The sequence below is a fragment of the Suncus etruscus genome, chromosome 16, assembly GCF_024139225.1.
Source record: "Suncus etruscus isolate mSunEtr1 chromosome 16, mSunEtr1.pri.cur, whole genome shotgun sequence".
NCBI classification, from domain to species: domain Eukaryota; kingdom Metazoa; phylum Chordata; class Mammalia; order Eulipotyphla; family Soricidae; genus Suncus; species Suncus etruscus.
This window is the reverse complement of record NC_064863.1, coordinates 77,537,244-77,552,206: the sequence shown is the minus strand read 5'-3', so window position 1 is coordinate 77,552,206 and position 14,963 is coordinate 77,537,244. Positions and strand designations below refer to the sequence as shown.

The 14,963-nt window shown below is 42.7% G+C and overlaps 1 protein-coding gene across 1 annotated transcript in view; it reads left to right on the top strand.

Annotated features, from left to right (window-relative positions):
* Positions 1-387: 387 nt before the first annotated feature.
* ABCG2 (ATP binding cassette subfamily G member 2 (Junior blood group)) overlaps positions 388-14,963 on the top strand; it is a 53,009-nt gene continuing 38,433 nt past the window's right edge. The window contains exons 1-4 of the mRNA XM_049789760.1: positions 388-610; positions 12,614-12,673; positions 13,241-13,355; positions 14,800-14,952. Coding sequence (XP_049645717.1) covers positions 408-610; positions 12,614-12,673; positions 13,241-13,355; positions 14,800-14,952 — 531 coding nt within the window. The 5' untranslated portion in view covers positions 388-407. The remainder of the gene's footprint in view (positions 611-12,613; positions 12,674-13,240; positions 13,356-14,799; positions 14,953-14,963) is intronic.

Genomic DNA, 14,963 nt, shown 5'->3' with positions numbered 1-14,963 from the left:
ATGACCTCCTGCATGAAAGGCAAACACCTTACCTCCATGCTATCTCTCCAGCCCCATCTCCCTGCACTTTTATAACTGTAAGTCTGTATCAAAATGGACCTAGAAAGATTTAAAAAAGAAATTAAAGCTTACAAAAAAGCATCCCTTCACATCTGTGAGATTCCTTCCTGGTGCCAGGGGTGGGGCTCTTGGCTAAGGTGCCTAGGGCTTGCACCAGGGGCCTGAAAGGCTCTGCCGGCTGCAGGACACATGCAGGCATGCTGTGGGAGGAATTAGTGCTGGGAATGAGTTGTGGCCTCACCATCGCTGGCCCAGCTTTCCCCAGGCTCTTTGAAATGTATGGTGATGTTTGACATTGATGCTCACAGTGTTTTTTCCTCTGCAGAAAGGCAGCAGCGGCTTCCAGGATGTCCGCCACAAGTGACCAAGTGTGTATTTCAATGTCCCAAAGAAACAACAATGGCCTCCCCAGGCCCAGCGACAACAGCACCAAGACGTTTACCGAAGGCGATGTCTTGAGTTTTCATAACATCCACTATCGGGTGAAAGTGAAGAGTGGTTTTCTACTTGGTCGAAAAACAGTTGAAAAAGAAATACTGAAGAATGTCAAGTATGGATATTAAATTTTAAAATGTGTTTCGTGTTTGCTTTGGGGTAACACCTGGCATTGTTCCAGACTTCCTCCTATTTCTCTGCTCAAGGATCACTCAATTTCAGTTTATTTCTAGGATATTTTTGATGTCAGAATTATTAAAAAAATGAATTTTGTTTTTATATTTTGGGTGTTTTGGGTCACACTTGGCAAAGCTCAGGGTTTACTCCAGGCTCTGCGCTCAGAAATCGCTCTTGGCGGGCACTGGGGTCCTGCCATATGGGATGCCGGAATTTGAACCACTGTCTGTCCTAGATAGGCTGCATGCAAGGCAAATGCTCTACCGCTGTGCTATCTCTCTGGCCCCTAAAAAAAGAATTTTCTTTTTTATTTTTTTAAAGGACTAGAAAAAAAGAATTTTCTAAAATCAAAACATATCTTTTAGTTTTGGCAAAATTGCATCTCAGTAATTTAGAACTCTTCTTTAGGGGTTTAGGTTTTTGGGTTTGAGGCCACATTTGTCCGTGCTCAGGGCTTTCTCCTTCCTCTTTGTTCAGGGATCATTCGTGGCAGAATTCTGGGGACCAAATGGATTAACAGGGATTGAATATGAGTCAGCCATGTGCAAGGGCAAGCCCTTCTACTCACTGTATTATCACTGGTTCAGAGAGAAGTATTTTTATCTTTTTCCAGGGCCTTCCCAGTTCAGGATGCAGGGCATTTTCATAGTACCCTGGGTATTTTTTACTTTTTTTGGTTTTTGGGCCACGCCAGGTGATACTCAGGGTTTACTCCTGTCTCTGTGCTCAGAAATCACCCCTGGCAGACTGGGGGACCATATGGGATGCCTCGAATCGAACCACTGTTGGTCCTGGGTCAGCCTCATGCAAGGGAAATGCCCTACTACTGCTGTGCCATCTCTCTAGCCCCAACCTAGGTACTAGGAATTTAACATCTTTTCACATAAATACTCAAGTTTGTGCTTTGAAATACCTTACCTTTGTCAATTATAGAGATCCTTTTATTTTGGGGGGGCCACACCAGCTATTTGCTCAGAAATAGCCCCTGGCAGGCACTGGGCACCATATGGGACTCCAGGATTTGAACCAATGATCTTCTGCATGAAAGGCAAATGCCTTACCTTCATGCTATCTCTCCGGCCCCAATTATAGTGATTCTTGTTCTAGGTTCAATGTAGGCTGGTTAAGTTTTGTTTGTTTATTTTTATTTTGAGCCACAGACAGGGTTTAGTAGGGGTTGCTCCTGACACTATGCTCAGATCTCTCCTGACAGGCTTGGGAAACCATATGGGATACTGGAGATCAAATCTGTGTCAGCTGTGTGTAAAGCAAAACACCTTACCTGCTCTGCTATAGTTCTGGTTCCTAAACTACAGGTTTTTGGGTTTTTTGTTTTGTTTAGTTTTGATTTTTTGGTCACACTCAGCGGTGCTCAGGGGTTACTCCTGGCTCTGTGCTTAGAAGTCACTCCTGGCAGGCTTGGGGGACCATAAGGGATGGGGTGCCGGGATTCGAACTGGGGTCCCTCTTGTGTTGACCACTTGCAAGGCAAAACGCCTTACCACTGGGCTATTGCTACAACCCCTAAACTACAGTTTTTATATTACTAAGTTTACAAAAATAATTTGAAGTTTCATCTATCATAAATAAAATTGCCTGTTATTCAAAGTAGTTGCAGCTGACATTTTCTGAAATGTCACTTTAAATTATCCTTTCTTATTGATTTCCCCCAATTTAACTACTATCTATTTTTCAGTGGGGTTGCTATGGGCCACACCTACCCCTGTGCTTGGGGGTTGCCTTTACAGGTACTCAGGAAACCATACAATGTTTGGGCTTGAACCTGTGTTGACTGTGTGCAAGGCAAGTACCTTCCCCAACTCTCCTACTTCTTTGGCCCCATTCTGAACTTTTCCACATAGTTTTTAATGTAAGATAAATTGTGCAGATTTTGTCCATTGCATTTAAAACTGTGCTGACAATTTATTTGTGCTTGTCTGTACACACAAACACGTGCTTTTGTTTCTTTTGACTGAACCAGGAGGGTTAAGATTAGATCATGTTAAGTATATATGTTTGTAATTTTTGGAGAGCAGGTTGTTTGGTTTGTCTGGTGTTCAAGGTTACTCCTAACTCTACTCAAGGATCACTCCTGGTGGGCTTGGGAGATCATACGTGATTATGGGTATCTTACATGGTTTAGCCATGTGCAAAGCAAGCACCCTACCAGCTATACTATTGCTCTGGCCCTAAATTTGTGTTTCATTTATTTTTGACGCCACATCTGGTGGTGCTCAGGCACTACTTCTAACTCTATGCTCACGGATCAACTACCAGTATTACACAGGGGACCATGTGGTGCTGGAATTGAAACTGGGTTTCTTTCATGCAAAGCTGAATATATGCCACATACTCCATATCCAAGCATGCTCCAGCCCTTATGTATATATTTTAAAGCACCAGATTGAAGTGGTCTATAGGCACAAAGGGATTGACATCTGGCTGCTACTTTGGTTCTTGCTGCTGGTCATACACCGTGTTCTGCAGACAGGGTTGGTCTACAGGTAGTGTTTGAAGACTGCTGATTTAAAGGATATTTAATGTGATTGGACCATAAACATTTTTGTTTGAGAAATCAATTCATGTGTCATTTAGATTTTTCTCTGTGTTCAGTGCTGTTTTCATCTGACTAGCTAAATGATACTTTTTTTTTTTTTTTGGTTTTGGGCCACACCCGGTGATGCTCAGGGGTTACTCCTGGCTATGTGCTCAGAAATTGCTCCTGGCTTGGGGGACCAGATGGGATGCCAGGGATCGAATCGAGGTCCGTCCTGGGTCAGCTACATGCAAGGCAAATGTCCTACCTCTGTGTTACCGCTCCGTCCCATATACAATACTCTTTCATGGAGATAAAACCGTGATCTTTATAGTTCAAATCTCTCCTTTCTTGTTTAGAGCTGAGCTGAGCTGCTCCTGTTGTGTGGTTGAAACTAGCCACCTTTTTAGGTCCTTGTATGTGCTTGAAGGTCAAAAGACAGAAGTTTGAAGTGATAGGGAAAGGACTTTGGGTATCAAATAGGCTTGAATGTTTTATTAATTTTTTAATTTGTTTTACTGGGTCATATTGACAGTTTTCTGCTTTTTTCTGGTAGGGTTCAGGGGGACTGTATTGGGTGCTAGGTATTTAACTGGGCCAGCTACCTTTTTTTTTTGTATTTTTGGGTCACACCTGGCAGTGCTCAGTGGTTACTCCTGGCTCTACACTCAGAAATCGCTCCTGGCAGGCTAGGGGGACCATATGGGATGCTGGGATTCGAACCACTGTCCTTCTGCATGCAAGGCAAACGCCTTACCTTCATGCTATCTCTCAGTCCGCTGGGTCAGCTATTTGTAAGACAAGTACCCTACGCACTGTACTATCGCTCCAACTTTAGACTTCATTTATTTATTTTTTAATTGCTTTTTGTTTTGGAGCCAAACCAGGCTATTCTCAGAGGGTACTCCTCACTCTGCACTCCTGGCAGTGCTCGGAGGACCAGATGGGATGCCAGATATCAAATCAGGGTCAACTCACTATTCTATCACTCTGGCTCCAGATTGTTTTTAGTGTTTCATTTCTATGGTAGTTTCACTTTTTCTTTTTTGGCTTTTGAGTCACACCTGGCAGTTTTCAGGGCTTAATCCTGTCTCTGCACTCAGGAACCACTACTGGCAGTGCTTGGGAGACTATATGTGGTGTTGGGGATCGAACTAGAGTCATCCACAGGCAAGGCAAATACCTGCTGTATTTCATGCCAGCCCCTCGATGGTAGTTTTTGTAGTTATTGTCATTTGTAATAAAGTTTCCCTCCATCTTACAGACCAACCATTGAAATACAAGGCAACTATATCTTATATTGTCAATTTTATTTTGGGGGTGGGGGGGGTCACAGCCGGTGGCGCTCAGTGGTTACTCTTGGTCTCTCTGCTCAGAACTCATTTCTGGTAGGCTCAGGGGACCATATGGGATGGCAGGAATTGAACCAGATCTGCCATGTGCAAGGCAAATGTCCTACTAGCTGTACTATCACTCCGGCCCCTATATCTTATATTAACAATGTGAATGAAGTCCAAATTTCTAAGCGAATATAGGAGACAAACCAATTCATTTAGCTATATTTTAGATCCATATCAATACAAAGATGGGGTTTTTAGTTTCTTCATACATTGTGTAGAATGAGAGGGACATGAATAATGAGAAAATCTGGGTTTTCCAGGTACTTCTATTATTTTTTTAATCATCGATTACTATTGTATATGCAACTATTTTTCTGATTTTTAGGGAATTGAGTTGGAGTCTTCCCCTATGGAGAGTTAACCTAGTCTTGCTCAGATGGTTTAGCTCATTTAGTTTTTGTACTCAGGGGTTACTCCAGTTCTGTACTTAGGATCACCCCTATCAGGCTCGGAATCATGGGATGAGGTTATTGAACCTGGGGTGGCCATGTGCAAGGTAAAGGCACTACCTGCTGTACTGTTGTTATGGCCCTGGCCTATTTGTTTGGCTTTGGTTTGCTTCATAGGGAGGAAATGTCTCTTAGGCAGAACAGACAGCATGTCTGGCTCTATTAAGGCTGGAGGAGGAGCAGCTATGTGTATTATGTTATGTATATGTATAGCTATAAATCTATATTCAGTCACTTATTTTCCATTTTTGGATGCATTGCTGAGGACTTTACTTATAGCTAACTGCTGCATGTGGGCTAAGAAAATGAGCAGTAGGCCTGAACATTTATGCCATGTGGGTGGCTAATAAATTGTGAAATCTGGGCCATGAGGATGCTGAGATGGGCCATTGCTATGAGTTTGGTAGACTTCCTTTGTGTAGAATCTTCTCTGTCTACTATTCCCTCTTGTTTTCATGGCTCTGAGACTGAAGTTTCTTCTTTTTTTTTTTAATTTTTTTATTTAAATAAAATGCATTACTTAGTTGTCATAACTTATTGTAATAAATTTGTTTCAAGATAAGGGAAAGCAAAGTTATTGAAAAAATAGAAAGAAAATAGAAAGAATAACTAAAAAATAAGATGAAAGAGAAGAAAAAAGAGAGAATAAGTTCAGTAACAAGCATAATTGTAAAAATTATCATATCTCCAATAAAGTCATTAATACAATCATAGGTTTAATAAGCTCTTTTTTTTTTTAAAGATAAGAGATGAAAAATACAATTAAAAAAGGTGTGTATGTGTGTGGCAGTTGTTGTTTGCATAGGCATAGCAAAATATGGGGAAAATAGAAAGGTAAAACCTTTGGCCTAAAAACAGGGAGACCTTACCCCATGAACTAGTATCCTGGCATAAGACCAACTCCAGGCTCCAGTTATACTAGGTGTCCAACCCCAAATTCTTTCTCTGTGGTTCCAGTAAAAACTCTTCACAATCACAGTTGTTGCTGTCAGATTTCTGTAGTGAGAGATCCTGGTTTCTGTACAGATCCAATGTCAAAGTCAGGGTGACATGGAGTGTCTTCTGGTTTCATCTCACCATAAGGTGACAATGCAGAGAACACTGCCCTGAAAGCAGGTTGTTGCTGTTACCAAGTCGTCAAGCTGTCATATGAACCCTCTCTGGAGTAAGTCAATGCCAGGGCAGCAGAAGGGCCTTCCTTAGTAGAAGTTCAATTCCTGGTGATGTTGTAGAAAACCGGTGGTTGTTTCCATAGATGGTATCCAAGGTTCAGGATGAATGGTCAATGTCCGATCTTCTGAAGTCCAAGCCAAGGCACTATGACTAATTGAAACTGAAGTTTCTGAGCCAGGGTAGGGAGAGAAAGGGCAGGTACAAAGCTCTTACCTTTGGCTTCATAGATAGACTAGAAGGGACCACTGACCTTTCTGAAACATTGACAAGTTCTTTAGTGAAGTATAATGGTCAATATGTTAGTCTCCTAAGATTTTGGAAGATAACCACTGATCTGAATATAGGCAGGCTTCATAAGATTTAAAATATGTCCCCTTGGGGCTGGAGAGATAGTACATCAAGGAGAGTGCTTGCCTTGCATGAGGCTGACCTGGGTTTGATCTCCATATGGTTTCCCATATTGTTCCCTGAGCACTGCCAGTGATAACCCCTAATGTTGAGCCCGAGTAAGCCCTACCACTGTCGTGGTGGTCCAAAAACCCGAAAGAAAGATTTTTAAATGTACCCACTGCCTGCATTTGTTTATCTTGTTCATATTTTACAGCTAGTAAATTAGTAACTTAATGTGTACCAAGTGTCATCCACTCAGTGCCCTGTAAATGTATGTAGGACTCAGTGGTGTTACATTTCAGTGTTAGATGAGTTCTTCTGGCTTCTGGTTTGCAAAGACTCAAATTTTAGATTTAAACGGACAGTGTAGAGCTGGTTTTCTTGTTGCCTTATATTTGTAGTTTAGGCATCCATGAGTATGATGTCTTGTTTTAGGTGTAGTTTTGAAGATTTTTCTTTTTTTGGAACTAGAATAGTAATATAGTTTGCTTTGCGTGAGGCTGACATGGGTTTTATCCCTAGCATCCCATATGGTACCCTGATTCCTGTCAGGAATAATTCCTGAGTGCAGTCAGGAGGAAAACTTGAGCTCCACTGCTTGTGAGAAAATCTTTCTCTCTGCTCTCTTATTATCAGTTCAGTAGTTTATGAGAAGATTTCTCTTCCTCTTACTTTGTGTTTACCACCATTTGAGATAGTTATACTCCCCGGAAGCTATGAAGAGTCTTCATTTTTGTTTTTCACTAGGACATTGTACTATCTCCCGTGTATAAGTAACAATGACTTGGGGGTTCTCTGTCAGAGATATAACTCCATTACCAACACACTAGAAAGGTTGGGAATGAGTAGTAGAAAAGTTGATGTACTATATGTTAGTTTGTTGGGTTTGGTTTTGGGGCCACACCAACAGAGCTTGGGTGCTACTCTCCTGGTGCATAGGAACCATGCATTTGTGGGTGGATCAAATCAGAGGCTCTTGCATAAAAGGTTTGTTTACAACCTGTTGAGTGCTATCTTCCCATCTTCCCAGTGCCACTCTACTGTTTTCACATGTAATGACAAGCTGGAAATATAATTAAGTTTTCTTTCTAACAGATTGAATGAACTTCTTTCCATGAATGAACTTTGCCCTACTTTTTGACTTTTTTTTTTTGCCACACCTTGCAGCACTCAGGGATTATTTTTGATTCTGTGACAAAGATCCTTCCTAGTGGTACTTGGGGGGACTCTAGATGGTGCCAGACATTGAACCCATATCAGTTGTACAAAGGATAATCATGTCTTATTGTATGCTGTACTGTCTCCAGCATGACATATTGTTTTGTTTTAGGGCCACACCTGGTGGTCTTTAGGGTTTATTCTTCCCCATCATTAGGGCTTATTCCTGACTCTGTACTCAAGGATTTCTCCTGGTGGGGATGAGAGAGCATATGGGGTACTTTCTGCCACATTTCATCCAGGCAGTATTGATGAGGTGGCTGCAGTGCTGGCGGGTTTGATCCCCAGTGCTGCTGCATGGCTTCCCAGAGATGTGGTGTCATGTTGACACCTTTTGCTTCCTGTCTTTGGTTTTGACCCCTTACATGGCTCAGTACTTAAGTAGCAATAGCTTGTCATTGGTTACTAGGAACTTTTGGCTTGTCACTTAGGAGAATACAGAGGTTTTGTGATTGAGTGAACATTGAGCACCTCCTGGGTGCCAAGCAATTGTAACCAGTTGCTTTGGTCACTCCTCTGTCCTGAGAAACCAGCCTATTGAGGGCTGGAACTGTTGGAGCATTCGTGCACAGCTCAGCACAACACAGTTATGGTGGGAAGGAGAAACTGGAGGTCAGGGAGAGAGAAAGGTAGATAGGTGTAGATAGGTGGGGTTGTGACAGTGTTGAAAGCAGTGTGGATGGCAGCAGCCTCTTATCCACAGACAAGACCAAAGGATGGGTCATTGTCCATTAAAATGTCTTAGAGGGCCCGGAGAGATAGCACAGCGGCGTTTGCCTTGCAAGCATCCGATCCAGGACCAAAGGTGGTTGGTTCGAATCCCGGTGTCCCATATGGTCCCCCCCCATGCCTGCCAGGAGCTATTTCTGAGCAGACAGCCAGGAGTCACCCCTGAGCACTGCCGGGTGTGGCCCAAAAACCAAAAAAATAAAATAAAATAAAATAAAATAAAATAAAATAAAATAAAAAAATAAAAAAATAAAATGTCTTAGAGGGGGACCAGCACACATGGCCTTGCACACAACCAACTCAGGTTTTATCATGCAATCTTCTTAATGTCCTTTGAGTGTAGAGCCAGGAGTAAGCCCTGAACATTACTGGATGTGGACCCAACCCTCTCTCTCACCTCCCAATTAATAAAATAAAACATTCTGGAGGTCCAGAGTGATAATACAGTAGATAGGGCACTTGCCTGTGGCTGATTGTGGTTCGATCCCCACCACCACATATGGTTCCGTGAGCCTTGCTAGAAGTAAGTCCTGAGCACTACTGATTGTGACCCTAAAACCAAAAATAAACGAAACACCCTAGAGAGACACTTTTTGTCTAATTTCCTATCTTTAGTTCAAGTGATCAGTATGAAGTGAGGACCAATGTGAATGTGGCAGGCTGGAAATTGGTCAATTGATGAGATGCTGCTCCTATGGGCATTCTTTCTTGTTCAGCAAGTGAGGTTTTCTTGTATGTAAATGCTCCAAGGTGGTCAATGTAATGGAAGATACTAGAAGGGTGGAGAATGGGGAACTAGGGAATTGCACACCCCAGAATAAAAGTCAGAGGCCTGCTGTAGATGTTTCTGGTGTTATGGACCATATACCTCCCTGAGCAGTATCCCCTCCACTTGGTCTCTGTAGTATGAAAGTGCCACAGCCACTGCCTAAAGGGCAGTCATGAGCTGTTTTTATTTTGATAACATTTTCAAAAGCAGAAAGCATGTTTTTCTTTTTTTTTCTTTTTCTCTTTTTGTATTTTGGGCCATACCCCATAGTATTCAGGGCTTATTGGGGAAGTAGCTCTCTGTCCTGGTATCGCTCATGGCAGGACTTAAGAAGGACCATATGGGGCCTGGAGAGAGAGCACAGCGGTGTTTGCCTTGCAAGCAGCTGAGCCAGGACCTAAGGTGGTTGGTTTGAATCCCGGTGTCCCATATGGTCCCCCGTGCCTGCCAGGAGCTATTTCTGAGCAGACAGCCAGGAGTAACCCCTGACACTGCCGGGTGTGACCCAAAAACCAAAAAAAAAAAAAAAAAAAGAAGGACCATATGGAATACCTGGGGTTAAACCTTGGGTTGGCTGCATGGAAAGGCTAGTGACTATAAGCTGTAAGATCATTCAAATCTGAAAGCATGTTATTTTAGTCTCTGGAAGATCAGTTCTGTGAGGGCTTAGACTTGTTTTAGTCTCAGTTTTGTCTTAGATCTGAACAGAATGTCTTGAACATACACAGTATAGATTGGGGGCGGTGGAAGAACACACCTAATGGTGTTCAGGGTTTACTCCTTCCTGGCTTTGCATTCAGGAATTATTCCAGGTAGGCTTAACAGACTACATGGGATACTAGAGATGGAATCTGGAGATGGAACCAGCCATGTACCAGGCAAACTCACTACCCACTGCACTCACTATCTGCTCCAGCCCCTGAACCGTGGATCTGTGACCCATTTATCACTTTTGCATCTTTCAAGGATCAGAGAGTTGGAATTCCTTTTTGTTTTTGTTTTTGTTTTTGTTTTTGCGTCACACCAAAAGCGCTCAGGGATTACTACTCGTTCTGTGCTTAGAAATTGCTACTGGAAGGCATGGGGGACAATGGGATGGCGAGAATCGAACTGGGCTCTGTCTGGGATTGGATGTGTGCAAGGCAAATGCCCTGCTGCTGTGCTATTGCTTTGGCCCCCAGAGTTGGGATTCCTAAAGTTATGATCACTAGAAAAAATTATTTCATCAAACCTAACTGCTTTGTTTTTGACTTGTCCCACTCCCTACATAACTAAAAACTAAAAATTGTGAGGGAGTAAAGGCTGGGAAGGTTATCAAATGATGAAACCTTAGAATAGCAAGGCCATTTTTGGTCATGTTAGAAATGTGGTAATTGGGGCCAGAGAGATAGCGTGGAGGTAGTGTGTTTGCTTTGCATGCAGAAGGACGGTGGTTCGAATCCCAGCATCCCATATGGTTCCCGAGCCTGCCAGGAGTGATTTCTGAGCATAGAGCCAGAAGTAAACCCTGAGCACTGCCGGGTGTGACCCAAAAACCAAGAACCAAAAACAAAACAAAACAGAAATGTGGTAATAGTAATTATGACTGAAGAAGATATAAAAAGCAGTATAGATTAATGCATCTTGAAAACTTACTCTTGGGCCCGGAGAGATAGCACAGTGGCGTTTGCCTTGCAAGCAGCTGATCCAGGACCAAAGGTGGTTGGTTCGAATCCCGGTGTCCCATGTGGTCCCCGTGCCTGCCAGGAGCTATTTCTGAGCAGACAGCCAGGAGTAACCCCTGACACCGCTGGGTGTGGCCCAAAAACCAAAAACCAAAAACCAAAACAAAAAAAACAAAACTTACTCTTGGTAGTATCTCCTCTCTCTTTGGTGGGTGATAGGGGCTGGGCCACATCCAATAGTTCTCAGAGCTCACTCCTGGCTCTGTGCTCAGGGAACTCCATGTAATGCCAACCATCAAACTGGGGTTGGCTGTGTGCAAGGCAAACACTTTATCCACTGCGTTCTCGCGCTTGCTCTCTCTCTCTCTCTCTCTCTTTCTCTCTCTCTCCCTCCCTCTCTCTCTCCCTCTCTCTCTCTCCCTCCCTCTCTCTCTCTCTTTCTCTCTCTCCCTCCCTCTCTCTCTCTTTCTCTCTCTCTCTCCCTCTCTCTCTCTTTCTCTCTCTCTCCCTCCCTCTCTCTCTTTCTCTCTCCCTCCCTCTCTCTCTTTTTCTCTCTCTCTCCCTCCCTCTCTCTCTCCCTCCCTCTCTCTCTCTTTCTCTCTCTCTCCCTTTCTCTTTCTCCCTCCCTCTCTCTCTCTCTCTCTCTCTCTCTCTCTCTCTCTCTCTCCCTATCTCTTTCTCCCTCCCTCTCTCTCTCTCTCTCTCTCTCTCTCTCTCTCTCTCTCTCTCTCTCTCTCTCCTCCCTTCCCCTCCCCTCCTCCCTTTTCATACTCCTAGGAAAGCACACTCAAAGTAAAACAGGGACCAAAGTGATACAGTACTGTGGATAGGGTGCTTGCCCTGTCTGATCAGCTTCATTCCTTGGCATTCCATATAGTTTCTCCAAAGCATTCCAGGCATACTTCCTGAGGGGAGAGCCAGGAATAACTCCTGAATACCTCCCCCTTCAAAAAAAAAAAAAAAACAACACCAAAACATCCCAACCCATACAGACAAATCAAAAAACCCTAGTGCTGTTTTTTATTTTCCCCTGTTTTTTTCCCCCCTTTCTCTATTGTTAGACAACTACCAAATTCTTCACCTATGGTTTTTCTTTTCGTTTGTTTGGTTCTTTTTTTTTTTTTTTTTTTATATGACTGGATTTGAGCTGGAGAGTCTCTACTAGAAATCCATTCACCATCCTGTAGAATTGACCTGGGGGCAAATGAAATGATTTGAAGATAATGATTAAATACTACTCAAGACCTGTTCTGTACTATGTGCTTAGAGGAGTAGGTGAAAGGTATGATCTGCCACATCATTCCTCAAGTTACTTCACAGAAGAACCTTGAAGGTGTGTGTCCTTTTCCAAACACGGTGGTTTAAGGTACAGTGGCAGGAATTTAGAGCCCCCCCACCCCATCTGGCCAATTTTCTTACTGGTCTACTTTTCAGTGATTAATTAACATAGCTATTTTTGTCTAATATAAGTCTGAGGAGTGGGGTTTCAGTTTCTTCTCTTGAGTTATCCTTACGTTTTGTTTCATTTCAGTGACTCTATGAAATGTGGCTTCTAAATGGTGACCACTAGTTTTCAAGTGGACTAGTAAGTGGTTGTTTTTCTGTTTTCGCAGTGGGATCATGAGACCAGGCCTAAATGCTATTCTAGGACCCACCGGTGGAGGCAAATCTTCGTGAGTATGAGGCAGTGTTTTCTGTCCACTTTTATCTGGCCTTGGAAAGTCCTGTTACCTGAGCTGGTACTTACTGAACTTTGGCTGCACGTCCAGTCAGCTTCCTGGCTCTTTGAGGAAAAGCTTGCATTTGAGCAAGCTGGCATTTGCTCTGAAGACCAGGAAGTCTTACTAGATCAACTCTACTTGGACATGGTGAGGTGGCATGTAACCTTCAGGAATGATTTGATCTACTTGGGGAGAATGGGACAGGGTTAAAATGGAAAGTGAGGCATAGGGCAGGAAGGTGTGAGTGAGGGCTTGCATCTTGTGTGTAGAAGCTAATTGCCTACCTCGAGTAGTTGGGCATAAAGAGCTGTTCTGAGAGATCCACCTACATCACCCAGCAGTATATCACTTCCATTTTTGCAAAACCTGGGACTGTGCCCAGAGCTTCACACATACTGGCCCTCTGGCAATTCTTGACCTGTCTATGATTTTTTTAGACTTGAACAAAATTGCGATTGATGTACATGGGAGGTCCAACCTGATATAGGGAAGCGAAATGACCTTCATGTCCTTTTATAGGTTGTTGGATGTCTTAGCTGCAAGGAAAGATCCACGTGGGTTATCTGGAGATGTTTTAATAAATGGAGGACCTCGACCTGCCAATTTCAAATGTAATTCAGGTTATGTCGTGCAAGTAAGTATCCACGGATTTGCAGCTTAGGTTTCTTTTATTCTATATAATTCTGCAAGTGGACTATGAAGCACTCATAGAACCAGTATTTGTGTTTGTTTTGGTTTTGGTTCTGGGCCATACCTGGCTGTGTTCAGAAATTACACATGGCTCTGCACTTGAGGATCAATGCTGGTGGGCTCAGGGGAATACATGGGATATGGGATGCCGGAGATTGGACCTGGTTTGGCAGCATAAAGAGAAATGCCACATGTACTTTATTGTCACTCTGGCCCCAAACCAACTTTTTTTTTGTATTTTATTAAAACACCTTGATTATAAACATGAATGTGGTTGGATTTCAGTCATGTAAAGAACACCCCCCATTACCAGTGCAACATTCCCAACATCAGAATCTCCCTCCTCCCCACCCCACCCCTGCCTGTACTCTAGACAGGCTTTCTATTTCCCTCATACAGCCTCATTGTTAGGATAGTTCACAATGTAGTTATTTCTCTAACTAAACTCATCACTCTTTGTGGTGAGCTTCATGAGGTGAGCTGTAACTTCCAGGCCTCCTCTTGTTTCTGAAAATTATTATTGCAAGAATGTCTTTCATTTTTTATAAAACTCATAGATGAGTGAGACCATTCTGCGTCTTTCTCTCTCTCTCTCTGAACTTATTTCACTCAGCATAATAGATTCCATGTACATCCATGTATAGGAAAATTTCATGACTTCATCTCTTCTGACAGCTGCATAATATTCCATTGTGTATATGTACCACAGTTTCTGTAGCCATTCATCTGTTGAAGGGCATCTTGCAAACCAATTTTCTAATTACAGCTTTTTTTTTTTGTTTTTGTTTTTTTGTTTTGGTTTTTGGGCCACACCTGGCGGTGCTCAGGGGTTACTCCTGGCTGTCTGCTCAGAAATAGCTCCTGGCATGCACGTGGGACCATATGGGACACCGGGATTTGAACCAACCACCTTTGGTCCTGGATCGGCTGCTTGCAAGGCAAACGCCGCTGTGCTATCTCTACGGGCCCTAATTACAGCTTTTTTATTAGTATTTTTTTTTTTTATAAATACAGCTTTTTATAAATGAGAACTGATGGGAAGACACTGAAACCTAGATCCTATCATTCTACTTCCAAGATAATATTTTTCTGTTTTGTTTTTGGCCCTGCCTTTATCCCTCTTTTTTTAGTTTTGAAGATGTTGGCAAATCCTTACATAAAGCAGTCAAAGAAGTATCTTCTTCCAATGTTAAGTGTATGTGTTTAACTGTATAGATAGAGAATGAAAATTCAGTTTTAGCAGTCTCTTTATGGAGTTACTTTATTTTATGTCATTGTTAACTCATCATTAGCTACAAAATTCCCTTGGGTTTTTGTGGCTTGCTACTCTCACTACATTGGATAGCAGAAAGACCTGACATATTTGTTAAAACACCCTTTTCCTTAAGGATGATGTCGTGATGGGAACTCTGACAGTGAGAGAAAATTTACAGTTCTCAGCAGCTCTCCGACTCCCAACATCTATGAAAAATCATGAAAAAAATGAACGCATCGACAAGGTTATTCAAGAGTTAGGACTGGATAAAGTGGCAAATTCCAAGGTAATGGAGAA